The sequence below is a fragment of the Alexandromys fortis genome, unplaced genomic scaffold, assembly GCF_014885135.2.
Source record: "Alexandromys fortis isolate MF-2015 unplaced genomic scaffold, M_Fortis_MF-2015_v1.1 scaffold_18, whole genome shotgun sequence".
Taxonomy (NCBI): Eukaryota; Metazoa; Chordata; class Mammalia; order Rodentia; family Cricetidae; genus Alexandromys; species Alexandromys fortis.
This window is the reverse complement of record NW_026067897.1, coordinates 3,111,026-3,136,171: the sequence shown is the minus strand read 5'-3', so window position 1 is coordinate 3,136,171 and position 25,146 is coordinate 3,111,026. Positions and strand designations below refer to the sequence as shown.

Sequence of the window (25,146 nt, the reverse complement as noted above, 5' to 3'; positions counted from 1 at the left end):
TCCTCTCACACACAAACCATTAGAATTACATTAAATCGCTGAATAAATGCCACCAAGGAAGGCTCGGAGCATGACTGTCTTCTGTTCATTTGAAGAAGTTCAGAAGAGTCCAGAATCTCAAATTAATAACTCATTATAATTTGAGAGAACAACAGACTGCCCATTGACTGGAGAGGGCATGTCCTGTGAGAGACTCAGAATTCCATTCATGAGGGTAAAGATTCTTTCATTTCCCAGAAAACCACGTAAAGATTATTGCTGTTAATTCCAGATACACGGTATCTTACTGAACTAACCCCATTGTAAAGTCATTGCATTTGGACGTTTCAGGTTTTAAATTAAAAATGAGATTTTTTTACTAAATAGGCAAAAATTGTTTGAAATAAATGATGTGAATGTAATCAAGAAGCCTATATTCTGTATGAGATACCAAGTATGTGTCAGTTACAGGGTAGCCAGCTTAGTTCTGGGGTTCAGAGGTAGGCATAAAACCCACAGTGAAGACAGTAACAGAAGCACCCATGGAGCAGGATTTTATCTGAAGGATACAATGGAAGGGGCATCTGCTTCTCAGACGACATCCATGGTACTGGTACTTTGACAACCAAGGCAAAGGTTGATCCTACGTACAGTGTGTTTCAATCACTGGGCCATTTTTCTCCCATGTCATCTTCTTTCTTCCAAATAAGAATTGTTTCCTCTTCCTTACACTGTAAACGGACCGGCACCTTTTATAATGCTTCTACTGTGACAAACTCTGTTCTTGCCCCTATAGCCACTTTCCCAAGCCATAAGGTGAGTGATCTTTTGACACTTGAACACCTGAGCTATTTACAGCTTTTGAGACTTGGTGCATAAAATTTCCTCCCTTTTAGTCTTGTCTTACTGTGTCCCCATATCAGTCCTGCTTTGTGTGGGTATTTGGGGGTGGGATTATAAGTGTGCATGTGTATACTTATACGTGTAAGGCCAGAGGTCAACACTGAATATCTGCCTTGATCACTTGTCACTCCAGCTCCTGCAACATGCTCTCTCACTCTTCCATGTTGGCAGCCTTGCGCTCCAGGCATCCTCCTGTGTCTACCCCTGTGATGCTGGGAATGCAGGTGCAAGCCAGTGCACACAGTTATGCCTGAGCCCTAGGGATTTATACTCTGGTCCTCTTGCTTCTTTTAAAAACATATCACCAATGAAAGCATCTCCTCAGTTCTCACTCTTGCTTTCTTTCTTGAGTATTTTCTTGTTGCTTGCCACGTCACACTTTAAAATGTTCTTCAAGAAGATTTTCTGAGTTTCTTATTCTAATGGTATGAATGAGAATGGCCCCCAATGACACACATATTTGAATACTTGATCCCTACTTGGTGGAACTGATTGTGAAGGGTTAGGAGGTGTGGCCTTGTTGAAATAATGTGTCACTCTGAGTGGCCTTGGAGATTTCAAAAGGTTGCACAATTCACTGCTAGCTCCTTTCCCTTCTACTTTTGGATAAGGAAGTAAGCTCTCAGATACTGCTCCTGTGCCTTGCCTACCTGCCGACTACCATGCTCACTGTCATGATGGTCATGGACTCTAATTCTATGGAACCATGAACACTGACAAACATTTTCTTTTATAAATTATACTGGTCATGGTGTTTTCTCATGGCAATAGAAAAGTAACTAAAACACTACCCAGAGGAGAGTCTCCACTCTCTCCTCACCCAAGCACTTCTCTACCTCAGGCATATTTTCTACCACAATGGTGCTCAAGGACTTTCCCAGTTATGATATGTACAAGTTATATACACATAAATGCATACATACATACATATATGGAATATTTATGTGTGCCTTTGTTACTAAAGTATCACAAATTCAAAAAATATAGATCCTTTTCATTTGCCAATATATATCAAACATATGGCAAAGTACCTAGTACATAATAGGTATTCAATAAATTATTTTTGAATTATATATTTGAAGCCATTTACATAGATTCTTTTAATTAATTCTTTTAATATTTTTAATGTCTTGTCACTCTCAAGATTCTTGGCTGCATGTACATATATGTGCTATGTGTGTGAGTGTGGGGGGTGCTGATGTATTGTGTAATAATTTCTCCAAGATTAAAACCTTTGATCTTGGAGGGGAAGCTCCTTAAAATATAGGATTTCAAAGGGGAAGTGGAGCCTTCCATCTCAAATGGAAACTTCTTGAACCCAGGAAGTAAACAACACAATACTTTCAGGAAATCAATGAAACTGACCAGATTCACTAGTCACCTTCTTCTAAGCTTATATAAGCAATAATGACCGCTATGAGGCATTTTCTGACAAGCCAAGCTGCCAGAGAAAGGTTCAGACCAACTGAACTTCCTGGAAAGGACACTCCCACCCCCATCCCCAAATTCTAGAGCTGCCTGCGGGTTGTTCACTGCTCCTCAGGTTCACAGGTTTCATGAGCTATCACCCGGGGGTACACTTCTGGTGAGGCAGCCGATGCTGAGTTATTTACCTCCTGAAAATAACACGTCACCAGTATTCCTGGAACTAACTCCAATCTCATTGGCTCACCAAGTTGGAATTTGGTGGTTTCCTTGCTTTGTTACGGCTTTGGTTCCTTATCCAGGATGAGAGAAACCCGGCCATGGTTCCCCAGGGATAGTGGTGTCACGCAACATGCATAAGAGGGTGGGGAAGAGAGAGGGAAGGAATGGAAGGGAGGGAGAGAGGGAGATAGTGAGAGAGAGAGAGAGAGAGAGAGAGAGAGAGAGAGAGAGAGATATTAACAGTAAAACAAAGATGTATAAATCATTGTGGATATCCTAGCCAAAGATTTGACTAATATATTTGTGAGCTAGGACCAGCACAACTAATTGTTAATGTCACAGATTGGGAAGAAGAAAGAGAGGAAAAGAGGCTCCTGAGTAGCATGGTGCGCAGGCACCGGGACAAAGGCTCTCGCGGTCCCTCCTCCCTGTTTGATGATGACATAATGTGGTTCCTTCCTGCTCCGCCCCGTCTCAGTGACTGGAGTTGGCTGAATGAGAGGGTTAAGTCTGAATTGCTAAGCCACATCTGGATGTCGGGATGCTCTGTGTCTACATCTAAATCATCGCTCTTGCAACACACGTCAGTGACCAGCTGCTGTGCGACACAAGTTCCTGTTCTAAGAACTGGCGCTCATGCCTTGGGTAGAGCCGTTCTGTTCCGGTGGAACTTACTTTGTAACATGGGAGACACAGGATACGGGTAAATAAGCTGTGCATGCAGATAAACTAAGGGTGAAACCCACAAATTATGTGATTAGTAATCATGTGATCAGTGTACTTAAAGATCAAGAAAACCGGAAGAGAAACGCCCTGTAGGATTTTATTTAATATAGTGTGGTGCATAGAGCCTCCTCTGTCCAAATGAAAGGAAGGAGCCCGACTGGAGAGGGAGAGCAAGCCTTAGAACTCCAGAGTTTCCCTCAGCTCTGAGGTAGGTATTTTCATGAAAGAGAAATAAAATTCACTTGGTTAAGCCACACTTTGCCTGTGGCAGAAGAGAAGAGGTCTCTTAATTGTACCTAACTAACAGAATGCCTCCTTCCACCCCTGAGTCTACAGCAGACAATATTTACCCACCACATCACTTCACACAGAGTACTGGGTTAAAACATGTCACAATAAATTTCAGCTTTGTTACATTTAATACTTAGTTTGAAATGTCACTTGATTTGGCTTATAAAATATGTCAGAGAGTGGTATCCTGTGAGCTCTAGATCCTTGGCCCTCAAACGCTCCTCCGTTTCTCTTCTTATACAACACCTAGGCTTTGTGGTGATTTGTTCATAGAAATAACTTATTACTAATGAGTTTAGAGATACAATTACCGAGACTGACAAGCAGTATTGAGAATGTTACTGGGAATTTTGTTTGGTTTACTTTGTTGCCATTGATAAATAAGAAGAGATGAGCTGACAGGGAATCAATTAGTTAAGTTCGGGTGAAGTAGAGAAGAGCTAGCTATCACTATGCTGAAAAATAAAATGTATTCACATTTTCATCCTGAAGATGTTTCTTAATGTGAGAAATTACCACAGGATATGGGCCTAAGGATGTATCTACCTCCCAGACCCTTTTAGATATAAGAGAGGCATGAAGTGGAAGCTGGCCAGGGGACAGAACATAAGCTTCTAAAACTCAACATTGTGTGCTTGTCCTGCAGTCCTCTGCCCAAATTAGGCAGAGGCCAGTGCACAGAAGAATTATGGGTATCAATCACTCTTGAAGCATGGCATCGATCCAGTGCATTTCACAACAGATTTAAGAAAATGGTGAAGACATAAGCTTTGCTCTCTTTGGACCAAAAAGAGCACAAAGAGAAAACAAAGGCCTTGGGGCCTTCCGCTTCCTATGAAAAAGAAGCAGCTGAGATTCATCAGTAGCAACAGCTACTTCTGATCAAATGTGAAGCCATTTTAGAGAAAGCCGAAAGGGCCTTTGGTGGAGCTGAAGTGCAAGGGAAATGGGCTCACGAGTCACTGAGAATTGTAGAGCTATTCAAGGAATACCCCTTACCCACAAGGCAAAGGGGTTAGATTTGGACACACGTCCTTTTGTTTTTCAGTATCGCTACATAATCAGAGTTGCCACATGTTCCCACATGTTAAGTTTTATTTTGTGATTTCTGTATTTACTGAAAATCCACAGATACGGGCTTCTCATATATTCCCAATTTCATTGCCCTTAATGCAATTCTCTCATAGTCTTCCAGTCTGGCTATATTCTGTCAAGCCGATGACTGAAAGCAGCTTTATTCATTAACCACACACTCACACACACACACACATAAATACTGGAGATACACAAAGATAAAAGGCCAGAAGGAAAGCAAGGTCAAATGAAGGTATTTCAAAAGAAACAACAAGATAACCTGTTTCAACAGACAATCACTACCTACACTCTTACAAAAGAGAGCAAACAAACTGGGAAAAAAGTGGCGGGGGGGGGGGGGGGGGGAACAAATACAGCAATGCCTGGGGGGAAGCTGAATGGAAGTTTTTATTTACAAAGTTAAAAGTGATGGGTTCCAGAGTGAACTTTGTATCAGCGCACTTGCCCAGCCTATTGGACATCTTAGGTTAGATTTTCAATATTGTGGAAAAGTGAAGAAAATAGGAACCTAATGAGTGAGGGTGGGAAAAACTGATTTGAACTTATTAAGAGAAAGGACAATTCAATCGGTGATGCTCAACTAATACAAATCTTTTTCTATAACCATGTGTGTGTATGCATGAGGACATGTGTGTATTTTAATTATAATTCAAAGTAATTTTTATAGAAAAATTTGAAGAATTAAAATGCATAAATGTTTCCTAAAGATGAAAGCAATGTTACTTGTGGAGAACAACCAAAAGCAAGTTTTAAGAAGCACACATATACACCACAGAGAGAGGGAAAGAGGAAGGAAAGAATAGAGAGGAGAAATCAAGTATTTGATTATTGATTAGAATACTAGAAATAGAAATGGTGAATCAAGGATCGAAAAGATAATCAACAATTAAGAGCACTTGTTGCTCTTCCAAAAGACCATAGTTTGTTTCCCAGCACTCACAAAAGGTAGGCTATAATCACTTCCTGTAACCCTAGCTCTGGCCTATGATAACACCCACACATACATGTGTTACACAGACATAAATAAATAACACAAGATCTAAAAATAATGTATATATAAAGCTGGGGATCCATAGAGTGGAAGTGAAATCCTTTGTAAGACAACACTGCAGGTTCACTTCTGCTGGAAGCCGGAAATTTCCACTCCTTCTACATGCACAAATGTGTGGATTCCACTATTCACAGTCTGTATATAGCACAACACTTGTAATCCAAGACCTAATAGTCACAAAGAGCATACATGTCTCCACTTTGATTCATGCTCCAAATAGTTTTCCTAACTATTATATTCAGTTTTACTTTCTTCTGCATATAGTCCATAAGGTCTTTAATCTGGGTGATGGAAGGCAATGTGTAACATGTATAATAGGCTTTTATCCTGGGCCTCTCTGAAACTTGGGCTGCATTCCTTGTGGAACAATTTCTGACTTCGCTTTTTGACTCGGAGATGGAACTCGTGTGCATATTTTATTAAATTTTGAATCTGTTGGACATTTAATACATTTAAATCCATTATTGCATTACCCAAAGAAATCAGTTAGAAGGCAAATAAAGAATAAACTAGAGCAAGCATAATCCATAAAATAAAAGTTGAAGGCACATATTCCCACATCTGGCAGTGATTAATATGTGAATATCATTTTCTCTCTAGCTGTGAGAGTTTACATCAGCCTTAATCGCCGAACAGAAAGTAGCTGAGTAATAGTGTTGACACCATCTCTTTATTCCAGCACCATATGTGTGGAATCAAAGGTTCAGCTATAATTCACTCTGATACCATTGCCCAGGGAATTACAATGAAGGTGTTGAAGGAAAATAATTACATCTGTAGCCTTGGGCTATAAGAGAACCTCCTCCCTTTTACATTGGGCTTCTAAAGGAGATATGTGGAAGCAATCCAGAGGACGGGATCATTATCTTCTGCGGCCGCAGTGATATATTAGGGATGGTACAGGTTCATAAAATTTCCATGATGGAACATACTAAGTACAAGTTGAAGTGTTAGAATAATTATAGAAATTAGCCCATAAAACATTTGTAGATTTCACGTGTTTTCTGGTACTGGAAGATTCATGTCTAGTGATATCCGTGGTCACGATGAGAACATGAACACCATATAATGCATTCCTTTTCATTGTGATGTAACTACACAATCACATGACATAATGACACAGTCAAATTCTGTTCCCTAAGAATAATAGAAGAGGCATCTGCAGAGCCACAATTCATTGCGGCTGACCCATAAACTGAAAAAGAGCAAGACCTGAAGTGAGAAGCTAAAAATGATCTTGTTCCAAATATCAGACCGAGGAAACTCTTTGTGATTATGATTCTAAGCTTTAAAACCCCCCTTGTTTCTAACACCTACTCATAGGAGCCTGATTGGTTGGGCCCTGTGTAGGCCTTCTGAAGGTGGATGCTTGGTAAATCCTACGGCAATTCTTGTGTAGGTATATTATAAAACTTACATTTCCATTATTTAAAAAAAATGGGCAAGCATCAATTTAGTTCTTAATTCTATTAAGTAAACAGGTGATATTTCTATATTTTCATGACATGTGAATAAAGGAAATGGGAAAATGGAGGGAACAGCTGAAACAAGAATCCTAGATCAACTAATTTTGGCAGCCACACTGCTTTTCTCAAATTTTAATTCCATAATCAAAGCAAAGAACACAGATTCAAAGATCAGACAATGTTCCTATATAAGAGGATTATATTCTACGGTGTGAGCTTCAGTTTCAACATGTCTATGTAGCTAAGTTGGGGGTGAAAATACAACCTGATGCCCATGAATGTCAGGGACATGACTCATCCCTTGTCCTGCCTCATGACCAGCTTGCCCCCAAGATCACATTACCTTTCTCAGCTCTGCTCTAAGCAGCACCCAGAAGGGGAGCATCCTCAGTCATCTTTCCTCAGCAATGTGTATGCTCTGCTTTGTTCTTTAGATGATAATGTCTTTCGAGCTATTTAGATCAGTTATTCTTCAGGAGACCAATATATCAGACTAGTTTCTCTGTGCATTTCATTTCTTATCCTACTTACTCCATCCCAGATAAATGATGAAAACATTAGGCTAATGGTGGGAAGAACTTCAGGCCAGGGAAGTAGATACCTTGACTGGGGGAGTATTTAGACAGTCTGGAAATCCTACAACGATACATTCAGTCATCCAACCAACTTCCTCTTTGGAGTGCTTCAGTCTTTCTGCCTGTGGCCTTGATCTTCACATCCTTCTGACCATCCAGGCTTCATGAGCTTAAAGAAAGGCACAAGGCCCTCTTGCTAAAACAGCAAATTCCTCCTAACTTTTTAAGAATATGGGAAGCTCAGAAACTTGTGCAAGGCAGAGAGGAAGGAACATGGAGCGTGGAAGCTTGAAACCAAGCGGGAGTGGAAGAGAAGACCCATAAACCCCTCCTCCCCCATTTCACAAAACCATAAATCGCATTAAAACTAAGAATTTAGAAAAAGCCAAAATTATAGGCGAAGGAAATAACAACGGAATTCCAGTTTTATGTCTTTATTGACTGATTCTAAAGGCAGAACATCTCTACCAGGTTCCTCCTCATGGAGCTGAGAAACCCCCACAGAACAGGGAAGGAAGAATCATAGGAACCAGAGGAGTTGAAGACACCAGGAGAACACAATCCATAGAATCAACTATGTGGGGCTCGTATGGGGCTCAAAGAGACTGAAGCGGTAAACATGGAACCTGCATGTGTCTACACTAGGTCCTCTGCGTGTATGTTATAGTTCTGTAACCTGGTATTCTTGTGGGACTCCTAATAGTGGGACTGGAGGGTGACTGAGTCTTTAGCCTGTACCTTGGACTCTTTTCCTACTACTAGGTTGCCTTGTCCAACCTTTATATGAGGGTTTGTGCCTGGTCTTATTGTATCTTGTGCTGTGCTGGGTTGATATCCCTGGGAGACCTGTTCTTTTCTCAAGGGAAATGGAGGAGCAGTGGATCTGGGGAACAGAGGAGGTGTGGGGGTTGGAAGGAGTGGGGGGAGGGGAAAATGCAGTCAGGATGTACTGTATGAGAGAAGAATAAACAATAATAATAAGACAAAAGTAGAGCAACTGCCCTTCTCAAGTATGAATTCTCAAAGTATAAACTAAGTACCCATTTTCCTGGAAAAGCCAGAGGCTTCAGATAGGAAAAACACACTGGACAGCTTCCTATACTTATATAGAATAACCACTTTTTGCTAGCAAATCAATAGAAAACAACTTTGGATTTTCAAGTACTAGATATTTTGGAATAGATTTAGAATGCTTAACTATTTAGTGCTAACTTAACCTTCTTTCCTGAAAGCACAGAACACACCACAAAGCAAAATACATACATACATACATACATACTTAAATAAATAAATACCCCAACCATGGTGGAAAATTTTTAAGATTCTGTTATGTAGCTGCCTCTGTCATTGGTGAAACTGTCTAGAATAATTGAGGAAATGTTAGTCTACCTTTGTTAGATAGATCAGTCATCATTACAGCCATTGCCATATGGCATCTAGCTTCCAAGTCATTGGTCTATTATGAACCCAGTTCTGACAACCTGACTTTATTCCATAATCCAGCCACGTCAGATTAGCTAAGAACAGCTAGTCATGTCTGTGCTACTCTGCCGAGTAGCAGGTTAGTTGATAGGCAGGTGGCTTGATTTTACAGCACAGAGGACTGGACCTAGGCCTTCTGCTACTAAGCATCTGTCACTGTGGATTGTTATAGGTTCTCTCTATCATCTCTCTATCTTTATTCTTCCTTTACAGTTTATATATCCTAGGAAATCTTTTAAGAAACATAAAAATGACATGGCTATGTTCTATTTTCCAAGTGAACGATTATAATGAATACAGGTGAAAAGCAGCAGGCTTCCCATCTCCCTGACATGATTAAACAGTCTATGTATTGCAGGTGAAAAACGACTATCCCCAAGAGCTCACATACATTCATGTCCAAGCAATTTATTATTGATGAACAAAGTGTAAGCAAGCAAGGCATTTTTCTTAGTCATTTCTTTTACTGGCAGGCTGCGTTTTGCCATTATAAAGAAAGGATCAGTCACTTTATTATTTATCTCAAAAGGTAATCTTATTAAAAATCTTAAAAACTTTCATATATGATAAACAATCAGCTCTACTTTAAATCCTCAGTATGCGTAGCCACTCACCAACCGTTTTTTAAATTAACTATTCATTGATTTTTTAAATGGATTTTATATCACTGTTTTTTGTTTTTTGTTTTGTTTTGTTTTGTTTTTGAGCAAGGAGTCAAGAAGTTGCCGTGAATGGACGTGAAGTCATTCTATAGCTCAGGCAGGCTTTGAACTTCTAATTCTCATACCAGAGTGTTTTAAGTACACCCCCAGGATCAACTATTGCATTCTTATATAAAATCACATAGATGGGAATAACCCATTTTCTTTGTGTTTAATTAACATATATTAGTTATGTACGATAGTGTTTCCTTGTGAGATTTTCATACAATGTATGTAATATATTTTGGATGTTAGATTATCCAGCCCTCTTGCTTCCGCTGGCCCTTCCCTCTTTTTACTAGTCATCTTATTTCATGATTTTTAACTTTTTTTTGATAAGCTAATGAATTTTATTAGGAGTGCTTATAGGCGCATGGAGAGGAGGCTATTTACAGGAGTAAGGGCAACTCACCAGTGACTAATAACGCTGTGTTTTGTTGGCATGAAAAAGGGAAATTAGTAATGTGTAGAAAATGTGTAAGTCTTTGCTGTGGACTAAGTTTTCTCCTTTCAAAGTTCATATGTGGAAATCTAGCCCTTTAGTGTGTCTATATATGAACATAGGGCTGACAAGATCGTACCAGGTCGTGAGTTCAAGTCCCCAATCTCAGAAAATTAGTGTACATATGAGAAAATCTAGTACCTAAAAATCAGGTCTTACAGCATGATAGGCGCTCAGAGAAAGCATCTTCTGTGGACCAAGAGAAAAGCACTCACCAGAAGTCAAGCTGGCCTGCACCTTAACTGTGTCTTTCTAGCATCGAAACACTGAGAGCTGAATCTAGCAGTCAGAAGCTGTAAGTAGCCTGCAAATTTTCCTCAATAACCAGGGATGGAACATTCCCTGGAGTTCCCTACCCGGACAAAGACAGCGACCTCTGGGTCTGACTGTTAACTTAGCAATTTTTGATAATTCTGTTTTCCCTGCTTCCTCCTATGCCCAGCTTTTGAGACCCTGCCTGTCACTGTTTTCACCTCATTTACATACTGACATTCAGCCAATCACTTGAAGCTTCTGCCCTGGGTTGGGAGCTCCACCTAGACAGATGCCTGGACCCCGCTGGCAGCTGCGGAAAGAGGGAAATCTTCCTGCCTCAGCCAACAAAAATCCTCCTTGAAGATCGGAAACCATACTGCAGGAGGGAGCTTGTCCCCACAGCTGCCTCTAAGAACCATGGCTTCTGAGAGTGGAAGCCCAGGTTTTTCTGCTAATGCCTGCAAACTCCTGTGCAAGGGACCACTTTTAGTCAGGGTGCTCTCAAGCCCTCAGTGCTTTTGAGGCGTAATGCTTCTCAGAGCTACAGCTCTTGGCTAGCATGCTGCTGCTGCCCCAACTTCAAACCTGTCTCATTTAAGTCCCAAGTGGCAATCAGTTTTAAGGTGTTTCATTCTGTTTAGAAGTTGTTGATCCTAAACTGACAATAAAGCAATCCCCTATTTGTACTCCTCGCTGTCTGCCCAATCCGTTCTTGGAGGAAGTGGCACAAAAACCTGATGGGGACATAAAATGGCCACCACTGATTGTTTTGTTGTGAAGTCAATCCATCACCTCAGCAGGAGTAGAAACTGAGTCACACCAATGCCCACACTGCCAGTGTGAACTGAAAGAGACAGTGATGGTTCAATGGGAGCTGTGGAACTATGTTTTGATAGTTTGTAGAGTCACGGGGTTTGGGAGCAACTCTGGAGATTTGGAGGCAAGGTTTCCACTCTAGAGGGTCCAGAATGTGGAGAATCAGTGGACTATAGAGGATAATTTTCACGATTTAAGATTTACTGCATCTGGGATGCAAACAAATGGCTGGATGGATAAAGATCCTTGCTGTGTAGACTAACAACCTGAATTCAATCCCTGCAATCCTCATGGCAGGAAGAAAAGAACCAACTCCCCAAACCTGTCTGTTTCTGCCTCTCTCGTGCATGCACGCACTCTTACACACTTGAACATATACACATGCACACGCAGTTGATAAGTGAATAAATACTTTAAAACAATTTAATGAACCTGAATCTAGAGCACTTGGCATGCTGGTTTTTTTTTTTCTTGGTTGGTGCCTATTGTTCCCTTCTTTCATTTATGCTCTTTAGACAAGATCTTTCTTCTTCTGCTTGTCCTTTTACTGTATTGGGGGGGGATAGAGCTTACATTTAGCACAGGTTTGTGATAAATAGAGAACTTTGGTTTAGAAATAAATCACACTTTGAATTCTGAGCCACATATGACTAAGATAACATTTCAATAAAACTTGGGATGTCAGAGTTTGGAATTAGTGCTAGACAGAGGTAAGACCTCTGGGTCACAGAGTTTTAATGAATTCATTTTTAAATTTGAGGGGGAAACAAATATAGGAGATGCCAAAAGAATAAAGCTATGCATTGAATTCTACTTGGAAACAATATCTATATTATATATTATATACAATATAATATATATTATAATATATTATGTATGTATATATAATATATTGTTATATATATTATATAACAATATAAGGACTGAAGTAAAGTTAACCTCGGTGTCATGAGGGTGGGTCCTTATACAAAGAAATACTGAGGGCTTTTCCTCTTTTCACTGTCCCCAATAGTGAGAAGGCACAGCCTACAAGGGAAGAGAGATCTAATAGAAATCATATCAGCTACCTCCATCCTGGATGTTCTACCTCAGGTACTGTAAGGAAGACCAGACAGTGTCTAATCCTGTCAGCCTGGTCACAGTAATCTACCCTGACTGTTTAGACACTCCCATTTGTATTGCCATCCATCTACGGAGAGTGTCTAACCTCAGGATGTACATTTAATTGATTTTCTTTATCATGTTCTTGGCATATTATCCAACTCGCAATAGAAATGTTGTAAACACATCCGGTTTATTTTCTGAAGCCCTGGTTAGAATGCAAACACTGTAGGGCAGGGATGTTTTTGTTTTTCTGTTTTTATTCTCTACTATGTCTCCAATGAATAAGAAAACAAGGCTTTATTTTCTTGTTTTTGAACAGCCTCCATTAAAGTTAAACTCAGCCTCAGAACCCAGGAAGAACAAAAACACAGAGCAAAGAACACAAGCAGAGAATAAAAAGACAGATACCAATTAAAATTAGAACAAAAAAAAAGAAGCCTGGCACAACAATGTTATGCAATTACAGTATTAGCAAAAACAAAAAAAAAAAAAAAAAAAAAAAAAAAAAAAAAAAAAAAAAAAAAAAAAAAAAAAAAAAAAACCTAAAACCAAAGGAAGAAACAACAGAAAAAAACATGCCCCTTTCAGTGGTACATAAATCAAGATACTGACATTTGTAGACCCAGGCTGAAACTTTGTAAGAACAAATTGCTAGGAATAAGGAACACTTCCAAGAATTTCCAACACATACTATTCTGCGGTCAGAGCAAAAAAGCAATATGTACAATTTGCTTTGCAGGGGAGTACTCTGAAATGATAGACACAAACCCACAAAAAAATTGTACTTATCGTATTTCAATTTATTTCCACGTAAATTGGTTGCTACATGCTGAGTTAGTACAAATAATTATAAAAAACAATAATTAAGTGCATGGAAAAATATAAAAATAAGCACAGCATATTGGAATGCATGATTTTTAACTACGTCTTTGGATTGAGAAAGCACCACTTAACTCCCTCTTTGAAATCTATCTGGCAACAAACTCACTGTCAAAAAGCATATTTGGTACTGAATTGGATCAACCCACAGAACATAAAATTGGCATTTCAGATGTGTCTGTATGTTCAGCAACATACCAACATATTTCAACGACCATTAAATGTCAAGCGTTACTCATATGTGATATTAACACATTAATGTTTTCATTAAAAAAGAAAGATCTCTCTCCTCATCACACTGCTTGGGAGATCTGTCAAATAAATTATTGCAAAGTAGTTTAAGCTAAACTTTATGATGTTGAAATTATATAATTGAGGGCAAATAACCTTTAAAATGGAAGACAAATGGCAAAATTTAAGGGCATTTAATTTGCCTAAATGTTAACATCTTTTCCTGGTTACATATTTCATATCTGCCATATTAGTCTCACAACACCTGTATAGGTCAGTTTTGTTTTTTAATGCTATTTTATTACAGCAGGTACTATGGGAGGAGTTCATTATGTAAAAATGAGATAGCCGATAAGAACAGGTCGGTGTGCTGACGGAAGCATTGCAACAGTGGAGGGGTCTTGTGGCTTCTCTGTTTTCTGCTTCTTTTTTGAAATGGACATTTGTATGTCTAAAACTTATATTCAGCTTTTGGACTCTCAGAACTTAATTCAAGAGACTTTCTTTGGGCAAACAGTCATCGTGGTCTTGGAATAAACTATAGCACAGTGGACTTAACACAGTGTGTGATTTGATCTTCTTTGTCTTTGAATATAACATTAATATTTGACACTGAAATGAATGGTGTCAACTTTTGTATGCATTAAACTTATACTATAAATACTTAAATGCGCTCACACGCGGTTTCCTAGACAATACTGTCTCAATACTACAACCACAGAGAACAAATCATCCAACAATTAGCTATGACGGTCTTAATGTCAGCCATGGCCCATAGTCTACAACAAATTTAAAATGCCTATAATTCATGAGCTCAATGATAGGCCAAACTTTTATAGCAAAATATCAGTTTATAATGTACCATAACATATTTCTTTTCTCGGCTTTTCATGGCTCATGATTATATGGCAGGGATCAATGGACTGAAGACAGAGAATATCACCACCACGCACCTTTACAACAATGCAAATGGATGACGCAGAATAAAACTCCTTTTAATAAGGAAGCTATTTATAGCTCTCCCTCGATCTCCATTTGGAACCCTATATGATAAGCAGTGCTCACCTGCCTTGTTACGAACCAGATTGACAATGAAGAGACGGTGGCTTTGGGAGCCAATACTGCTCTGTTCAGTTTGTATCGGTAAAAATTAAAATGACCATGAAAATTTGGAATGCTATTTTCGGTATTTTAATTTTATTATTTCATCTTACCAAAAACTGAGGTGCTAAAATTAGGGATCATATGAATGCTTACCACACACTTGCTGAGTCATATTTCAATATGTCACTTGGACAGGAATTAGGTTTTGTTCATACAGATGCCCTTGAGTGGTGTGGGATTCTCCTCTGTATGCTGCGAATGTGGTAGGTTAGAGTAGAGCTAGGTGGGGAAAACTAAACTGAATGTTGGAAGAAAGGAGGCAGAGCCAGAGAGAAGCCACGTGGTCCTGCTGGAGACAGACACCAGGACTTTATCTGGTAAGCCACAGCCTTGTGGCTATATACAGATTAATGGAGATGTGTTAATTTAAGATATGAGTTAGCCAGAAATATGCTTAAGCTATTGGCCAAACAGTATGGCAAATAATATGGTTTCTATGTGATTATTTTAGGACTGAGCAGCTGGGAATAAATGAGTGGCCTCCCTACAACACTTATAGGTGGTCAATTTTTAATTTCTATTTTTAACTTGATTTTCAAACTCCCTGGCTTTTTTCGATAGTGTTACTCTCTAGAATAAATCAATCGTCATTAAGAATAAAGCATAATTGTAATCTATGACTTCTTATGTAAGACAATTTGTTAGAAGATTGTGAATCGAACACTTGATTATAAATAATTAAAAATAAAATATACAAGCATAAAAATGCTTACACTTCTATCCTGCTCTTAGTGTTGCCAATTATCCTGTTATTTTGGTAAATTTACAGAAAATCACATCTAAGTTTACCTCTAACAAAAGAAAATGGAAATATACAAGGGAGATCCATCTGCCATCTGTCTGTCTGTCATCTATCTATCTATCTATCTATCAATCATCTATCTATCATGTATCTATGTATGTATCCATCTATCTACCTATGTATCCATCTATCTATCTTGGTAAAGATAAATAACCGATTAAATTTTATTGACTTGGTGTCTCTCAAATAGAAAATTCACAATTTCTAAAGATAATCTTGTATAAAAACAGCATAAAACCACTCAACTCACGATACTTTGTCATCTAAAAGAGCTTATCTGAAAAAAAATATTAGATGCTAAATTTTCATAGTCTCTGGTTGCAGTAAAAATAAGGCTGCAGGCCAAACGTCTTCCATGTGCCGCTGCAGAGAGGAGAGCTATCCAACGGGACACCCGAAAGGCTTCCAGTACTCACAATGAGGCAGACGAATGGCAAGAACTCAGTTTTGCTAAAACAGCAGTTTTCTGCCACACACAAAGCATCGCTGAACACAAGAACACTGCCAGAGTGATGGTGTGGATGAGTATTGGCGTCACTGTCTTCTAGTTTGTCTTTTGTTCCAATGGCTTTATTTCTGTGGATTTCATTCTTCACTGGAGATGGCGACACTTTATCTTACTGATGTTTGAATATCTTTGGAGTAAAAACTATGGGAAATGGCACATTTGCTAACTTCTTTTTATGGATTAGTTACATGATCTTATTTTTTTTTATAGATAGCTTATAAATAGTCCAAACCACTTCTGATCAAAGTGTTCCTCCATTTGTTAGCTTACAACAAAATAGAAATAAGACCATACAAAATACTCTCATAAAAGGAAATAAATGCATCTTTACTATTTAGTAAACTAAAGCTGCATGCATATTGATCCCTATATAAAATAACTAAATGAATCTGTTTATTAAGAAAGATTAGAAAAATAAAGGGCCAGCAAGTCCTGGTCACTGGAGATGCAGTTGCTAACTCTTATCATTCTCATTGGTATAGAGGTCATATACAATATCCATAACCAATATTTGTGCAAAATGTCAATATCCAGCCCCTTCAGGGCAGTTGCTGAAGATGAGAAGTGCAGTTCATCTCGTGGGCCTCAGACTTCGCTGTGATCACTGGCCTTGCTCAGATTCTGAAAGAGGAAGAAATAAGCACCCATCACTCACAAATCCCGTAATCATAACTACAGTTGAAGACCGGCAGTAGCAGAAGGTCATGGTACGAAAATAGACATCTCAGAGGTGTAGGAGCACAGCGGTGTGGGAGGAAGCCCCAAGCCCAAGAGCCATGACTATCACAAGCTAAATGGTGTGACCTCCTTTGTACTTGATTTTCCTTGTTGGTAGAAGCTGCTTGCTCATTCCCAACTGCCCAGACTAGAAATAACCACACAGAAACTGTATTAATTAAATCACTGCCTGGCCTTTTAGCTCTAGCTTCTTATTGGTTAGCTCCTATATCCTAAACTAACCCATTTCTATTAATCTATGTATCACCACATGGCTGTGGCTTACTGGGTAAAGTTCTGGCAGGTGTCTGTCTCTGGCAGAGGCTACATGGCTTCTCACTGACTCCACCTTTTTTCTCCCAGCATTCAGTTTAGTTTTTTGGCCTAGCTCTATTCTGCTAAGCCACTGGCCAAAAAGGATTTACTCATTAACCAATAAAAGAAACATATAGAGAAGGACTTACCACACCATTTCCTGGTTCTAAAATTGGCTAAATGAGAGTATCTACCTCATATGCAGTGGCAAATTTACTTAATTAATATGAGTGAGGCCTTTAGACTATTCTAGAACACAGTAGGTAATACATGTTAATAATGGCTGTTATTATTTGGGAACTGCATATTGTTCTGACTGAAAATGACAAAGCTCACTGGAGGAAGCACTAATGCCACCCTGGGGAAGAGGAAGGCAAAATGGAACAAAAGTTATAGGAAAACTGCAGGAAACTACATCTCTGGGATTCATTGTAAAACTAAACTCAGAGGTGCAATACCCCACAGTAATGTGTCTTCTCGAAGTCATGTGACCACTAGACTCTGTAAAGGATATTTTAAAAAATCACCACATAAATGATCATAATGACAAGACTATCTAAACATAAAAATATATTTAAAATCTATATTTAGTATTTCTGCACTGAAGAGAGCCAAGATCAGCTTTCAGGACAATGGATCTTGGAAGGCCATTAAAGCAAAGAATCTGCACCTGATAGGTGACATCAAAGTCTCTAATCCACGACAGCATTAAAAGCTCCCAATTATTTAACAACTGTTCATAACTTGTCTACAAAGTGGAATAGACTCATTTCTTTACTTACAGTAAATTGTCAGATGCAAAAGGAAGAAATATTCAAGGATTTTTTGGTACCAGTGGGGAGGGAACTACTATAATATTCCAAAGCCCTTGATTGTGTAGGCTAGTTTTCCTTACAGTGCGTGCTTGCTGGCTTAGCTGACTCACCTTATTTGCCTGGATGATACTTATTGCAGCAGGTACTGAGTCAAAAAAGATTGGCCTCTCAGTGTCTAGGTCTCCGCAGTATGTCATCGCTTTGATCAAGGATGCTGCAGAAAAGCATGAGATGTGTGAAGACATGTGGGACAGCCGAGGCCGTCACCTGGTGTCAGCCTATGACACACTCTTACCTGTGCAGTTGGCTAAGAACACATCGATACCCCTGCTCTTGCAATCCAGGTAAAGCTGGAAGAAGTAAAGGAACATGCTCATAGTTAGTTCAGGATAGCAGACTTCAGGGAGGAACTAGGTTTGGGCAGGGAAGACAAATGATAAAAACAGTGTCTCTGAAGTCAAACCACCAGAGGGAGGCATTGTTACATAGTTAAGGCCATGCCCAGTAAGCTCCAGAAGATTCATACAGTGAAACATGTATTCTGCAGAGACTAAATGTAGCTGCTCATATCATCATTTTTTTAAAAACATGACAACAGTTTTTTTCTCCCCTGTAGGAATGATATAAGATTGCTGTCACCATCTTTTACTGAAAGTCAAGGACCAACCTGTGGAAGTGATGAAGGGTGCTAGCCCACTAACTTTAATAATTTAGGAATATTTCATTGACTCAGTAAAACCCAGCTATTAAACCTCATTATAACCTGAACCAAATTTTCCTGTCCATTAAGGTGAGAAAGCTTAACACTTGAATGCACTAAGGCCTTAACTCTTAAACTCCTAGACACCTCAACCAGAATCAGTTTATGAACTACTGGTCTTAAATTCATCAAAAGCAAAATAAGACCATGAGGTTTGCCTAATGTGCATGCAAAGGTTCATTTACAGCTGGAACTGGTCATGTGAGAGTGAGGCATTTATATGAAAGACATGTCAGCAGCACCTACAATACAATCTAGAATGTATTGTAACTATGTGCATTATAGATACATAATTCCTTTCATCCTTCTCCATCAGTAAGTCATTCCTTCAAAACGAGAATAGTAGATTAATTGGAGTTGTTTCAATTTGAGTATAAATTACAAAACATGAAAAAATAAAACGTGGGCTCTGACTTTGACGTTGAATGAATGACTCCTGCTTCTGTAAGTTAATGTGATTAATTCAAGGTGACCTCTCAGTGTTCAACTTTCTCTAAAGCCCAATGGGAGCACAAGCACAATGCTATTTTGGGTGACTTGTTGATGTTGATAAATACAACCTCCATTTCACCAAACTGCACCCCCACTCCCCACCCCCCACCCCTGTCTCCAGGGAAAGAATGAATAGAAGTCACTCAGTTCCTTTCAATGCTCGACTCCAGGATTACATCAGCTCTTCATGCTGAAGTAACTAAACAATCCAAAGTTTTGCTAAAACGCAGGGAAGCTAACATGGCTGGAGGGACCCTGCTGCTCTCGGCGCTAGACTCAGTCTCTGAGTAGTTGAAACTAAGAAATAATCTTGCTTGCAAATATATTATTTGCACTTTAAGAAATGGTTTTAAAACTTTTAAATATATGTATATGTATACCCATATACATCTAAACACACACATATATTGTACTACTGTGTGTATGTTTGTGCCACCCACAAGCACACAACAGTGATGGAGATTTAAATAATCTGTGGAGTCAGTTCATTCTTTCTATGTTTATGCTGTTCTGGAGAACAACTCAACATGTCAGGCTTCTGGCAAGCACCTTTACCTACCGAGGCAACTCACTAGCTCAAGAAGTGACTTTTTAAAGTGAGAAAAAGTAATACTGAATGTTGGCATTTCTGAGTGCTTCCTAACTATGCTGGCCACTTCTTTACTGAGTATTTCCTGTATCATACATCATCTCTGAGCTCACAGTGTGATGAGGTGGAGAACTCTACTTCTAGTGTATAGAAGAGCAAACAAATGGGAGCCAGGGAGATGGCTCAGTAGGTAAAGCACTGGTCACACATGCACTAAGTCCTGAGTTTGAACCCTCAGAAGAGACATAAAGAAAGGTGTATGCCATAGGCAGGACAGTCTACGGCTCCTAAGAGACAGGAAAGTCCCTGTAACTCCCACATCAGCTACTTAGCATGTGACAAAGAGATACTGTCTCAAACAAGGTGGAAAGCAAGGGCTGAAGCCTGAAGCTGACCTTTGACATCCACATGTATCATTCACGTGTTCACACTCACACATACGACACACATACGGGGTAAGAGAAAGAATGAAAATAGATTTTATCTCCAAGCACAGAACTAGTATTGGGGGGATGAGACTCCAGAATTTTTCTGTTCTTAAAGCCAGTGTTCTTCACACGCATTATAATGTAGCCATGATGGAACAAACCAAACAGTAACATGGTTGGAAAAATAGAAGCAGGTACAAAACTGACAGCCTTGTATATACAAGGAAAAATGCCTTGTCAAGTGCAAGTATATTTTCCTGCCAATTTAAAAATAAATTGTATCAATTGTCTTAATCGAGAATTTTTAATCCATTACCATGGTTCAAGAAAAACAAAACAAAACCCTTTATACATTAGCATGCCCAGTGTCTGGATTGCTTGATTCATCTGAACTGTCAGCCTTCAACCCTTAGCTCAAGGGCAGTAGGTAACCTTTTGTCTTCTTCACCGATTCTAAGAAGTGTTTCCAAACATCTAGAGAAGGCAACTAACAATCTCAGCCAAAAATTTAAATGCAATTCAACAACAACAAATCCACACACAGGCCTAACTGATCGAGTCCAAACAACGTTTCTTTCCACGTGGTCCGCAGACCACCTGCAGGAGTCTCCTATAAGAGTTTAAAAGGAAGACTTGGGACCATAGCCAGGCCTCAGAAATTAGATTTTAAGTGAGTTCCCAGGAGTTTAACTGCCAGACTCAGACAATACAGAGAAGCAAAATACCAGCCACAAAAGGTCTTCCAGTGAAGAAAGACTAGGTACTTAAATGATGTGGGATTCCGCTCTGTATGCTGTGACCACCACTGATGCATAAAGAAACTGCCTTGGCCTGTTGATTGGGCAGAATTTAGGTAGGCGGGGAAAACTAACTGAAATGCTGGGAGAAGAAAGGCAGAGTCAGAGAGAAGCCATGGAGCTGCTGTTGGATATAGACATGCTGAAACTTTGCTTGTAGGCCACGACCTTATGGTGATTCACAGATTAAAAGACATGGGTTAAATTAAGATGTAAGAGTTAGCAAATAACCCAAAGAAAAACATATAGGCATCTTCCTGAATATTAACCTTCATCAGGTGATGAAAGGAGACAGAGACCCACATTGGAGCACCAGACAGAAATCTCAAGGTCCAAATCAGGAGCAGAAGGAGAGAGAGCACTAGCAAGGAACTCAGGACCGCGAGGGGTGCACCCATACACTGAGAGAATGGGGATGTTCTATCAGGAACTCACCAAGGCCAGCTGGACTGGGTCTGAGAAAGCCTGGGATAAAACTGGACTCGCTGAACATAGCAGACAATGAGGACTACTGAGAACTCAAGAACAATGGCAATGGGTTTTTGATCCTACTGCACATACTGGCTTTGTGGGAGCCTAGGCAGTTTGGATGCTCACCTTACTAGACCTGGATGGAGGTAGGTGGTCCTTGGACTTCTCACAGGGCAGGGACCCTGATTGATCTTTGGGCTGACGAGGGAGGGGGACTTGATTGGGGGAGGGGGAGGGAAATGGGAGGCAGTGGCGGGGAAGAGACAGAAATCTTCAATAAATAAATAAATTTAATAAAAAAAAGAGTTAGCAAATAAGAAGTTAAGCTAATGGGCCAAGTGGTGATTTAATAAATATAGTTTCTGAGTGGTTATTTCGAAGCTGAGCAGCTGGGAACCAACAAGTGGGCTCCTTAAAAACTTAAACCTTGACTTGCACCATTTATTTGCTTTCTAAATACCTTCAATTCTTAAAACAAAGAATATTCTCACTTCCACAAAGGAATTAACAGATTTCAGCCAATGGACGATTCCCCAGCACATAGCTGGTGTGTGACAGATCTAGCAGGATACCCAGGCTTTCGGGATAAGCAGTGTCCTTCTAAGCACTCACCTTTGTGCTTCCTGGCCAAGAGATACCCAACGGTGGGAAATTTCAAAGTCAATTTAAAATGCAAATGAAGAGATACAAAAATATATAGGATCTCAGTCGAAATTCACAGTGTGAAGATGTATCAAGCAGATTAACCTGAACTCCATTGATCCATTTTTCTGTTTATCTATTTATATATTTATTCAGGGGAGTGAACCCGAGGCTTTGATTGCTAGTCGGCGCTCTGTCACTAAACCAGAGCCCCGGAGCTAACACAACAACAAAACAAAACATCAGGTAGACAGAAATAAAAGGAGGGCCCCTCTGTGTGAGCTGAACTTCCATTGCAGTTCCTGGCCACAGCATGAAGAGGGGAGTGAATGCAGCAGTTTCAGGGAGTGGAGCAGGCTGAAGCAGAGATCAGGGAGGATTAGCTGGGCGGTGCAACCCTGAGGGGGCTTTTCTTCATCGCAGAATCATTGAAAACTCACTTCCTGGCAGATATTACGCCCAATACCACCCCGATCTCAGCCTTCTCACTCCTACGACTTTGACCCCCTATCCTGTAGGTCTAGAATCCAGATGGATCTTCTGAAACAACCCTACTGTAGCATGAGTTGCACTGTCCTATGTCCTCTGTGAGAAAGGGGCTTCGACTCTGTCGCTGAGATGGTTGAGGAGAACCCCTGCTACTGAAGGGAAGGAATCAGGGCTGACCCAGGCCATGTAGATACCTCAACAAGTGTAGAGACTCCCGTGTAGTCAAAAAAGGTCAAGCCATTGCAATCCAGGACCAAAGAACACTTCTCACTGGGGCAGGGCTGGGAAGCTTCCTCTGCAGGAGAGACAGAAACCATAGTTAGAGTTTGCATTTCTTCTGTTGCTGCCTTGGTTGAACGGTAACAAAGCAACGGCAGCCTCACGGCGAATAGTAATTCTGAACTTTCATTCTTAAATTTTCAGTTAGTTACCAGTGATTTCTGAGCTCTGCTTCTGTTTGTTGTTTTTATTAGATGGACAGGAGAACTCTAAACGAATCTGAAAGGATATCCAGCAATCTATCTCTAAGCACAGTGCAAACATTCTGAATGGTGCACTATCCTAATCTATTGCTTCTTTGGCTCGTAGGCGATGTGGGATTCCCCTCTGTATGCTGTGACTATGTTTTATGACCACTGCTTAATAGAGAAGCTGTTTTGGCTAGTGGCAGGGCAGAATAGAATTAAGTGGGAAAAACTAAACTGAATGCAGAGAGAAAGAAAGTGGAGTCAGAGATTCCATGTAGCTGCCAGAGAAGAAAGACTCCAGAACCTTACCAGTAGGCCACAGCCTTGGTGATACAGAGATTAATAGAAATGGGTTAATTTAAGATATAAATGCTAGGTAGGAATACACCTGAGCCATTGGCCAAAGCAGCTTCTTTAATGGCCAATGGTAATAAAATATATTCACAAGATACAAAGGGGAATTCCCCCATCAGATAGATCCAGAGTAAGGGCTAACATTAATTTGCAGTTAATTCACAGTGAATCTGCATTTGCTGTGTCCCAAGCTCCCCCAACCCTATAAAAACCAACAGCGACCAACTAAACAGCATGAGCCTGCTGTATAGATATGAAAACAGGTGATCAGGAAATATGAAGCATACTGGAAATTCTTACACAAGAGTTATCACCCAGAAAATACTACAAAGTGCCTGGTGTATTTGAAAAGTCTTGTCCCAATAAAGGATTTTTTTCCAACTTACAAGTTCACTTTAACCAATTGACTAAACTAACTTCAGAGAATGTAATATGTTTGAGAAATCTTCAAATATGTAGCATATAACAACAAATAGAGCCAGAGCCTATTCTTTTCTTCAAGGAGCTAATAAATTGGATAGAACTGATATAGACATGATCTAAGATTAAATAAAAAATGATAAGCAATAGGAATTTATAAAATAGGGGAAATATCCTTGGAGTGATCAAGGAAAGTTTCCTTCACTGGCAGCCTTGATGTGTCTGTTCCTTCACTGTGTCTGTTCTAGCCACAGGAGGCACTTTAACACGTGAACACCCAGGACCCCCTGCTCCTCCAGCTCCTGTTTTCCTGTTCTCCCAGAAAAAGAATGCAAAGCGTTTTTGGAGACTTCCACTGTCCCTTCATTGCCTAAGACATTCATCAGCGCCTCAAACAAGACAGAAAGCAGCTACAACTTAGGTCCTCCTGAGTAGGTGTCTTTGTTGTCAACATTAGCCTAACCAAAAGACTTGATCTCCACACCACAGGGATTCTTGTTTATTCTCTCCCATCACTGTGCTCCTGGTTCAGAGATGGGAAACAATTGAGAAGCAGGGAAAGTGATAATGTTTATTCCAAGTAAAGAATATTCATTCCACTTCGCAGTGGAATGTTGATGTGGTCATAAATACATCTATACAATATAGAACTTTTTATACTCTCAAAACATAAAAGTCTCTAACAATTAAATATCGAGTAATTAAAAATAAATAAGTGTGTGGCACACATGGTATATGTGTGTGTATGTGTACATATATTTACTAAGTTAGATACTAAACTTTTAACAGGACTAATGTTCACAACATACACTGGAATTCTGTATTTAAGGGTTTCCTATCAAAATTTTGTTGAACATATTGGTTTTAGAGAATAAAATTGTATGTTTCTTGTTTACAGTAGCAGTATGCTAGAAACAGCACATCCCACTGGGTATGCATCTCCTCAGCTCCACTCTTGGAGAGAGAGAGAGAGAGAGAGAGAGAGAGAGAGAGAGAGAGAGAGAGAGAGAGAGAGAGAGACTGAGAAGAGGAATCTGGGAGTGTGATCTTGCCAGCAGACTTGGAGTAAGTCAGATATGCCGTAATTAGAAGAGGTAGCTGAGCCTTGTGGTAGAACATAGATTGAAAAAATATGGGTTAATTAAGTTATAAGAACTAGTTGAGAAAAGCCTAAACTAAGACCAAGCTTTTAAAATGAATATTAAGTCTCTGG

The 25,146-nt window shown here is 39.6% G+C and overlaps 1 protein-coding gene across 5 annotated transcripts in view; it reads right to left on the bottom strand.

The window, feature by feature from the left end:
* Positions 1-13,372: 13,372 nt before the first annotated feature.
* The window catches only part of Slc26a7 (solute carrier family 26 member 7), a 114,337-nt gene continuing 102,563 nt past the window's right edge, over positions 13,373-25,146 (bottom strand). For all 5 annotated transcript variants that reach the window (XM_050164316.1, XM_050164329.1, XM_050164348.1 and 2 more), the window contains 4 exons: positions 22,887-22,987; positions 18,320-18,374; positions 18,135-18,238; positions 13,373-16,798 (listed from right to left, as the gene is read on the bottom strand). In XM_050164316.1, coding sequence (XP_050020273.1) covers positions 16,763-16,798; positions 18,135-18,238; positions 18,320-18,374; positions 22,887-22,987 — 296 coding nt within the window. In that variant the 3' untranslated portion in view covers positions 13,373-16,762. The remainder of the gene's footprint in view (positions 16,799-18,134; positions 18,239-18,319; positions 18,375-22,886; positions 22,988-25,146) is intronic.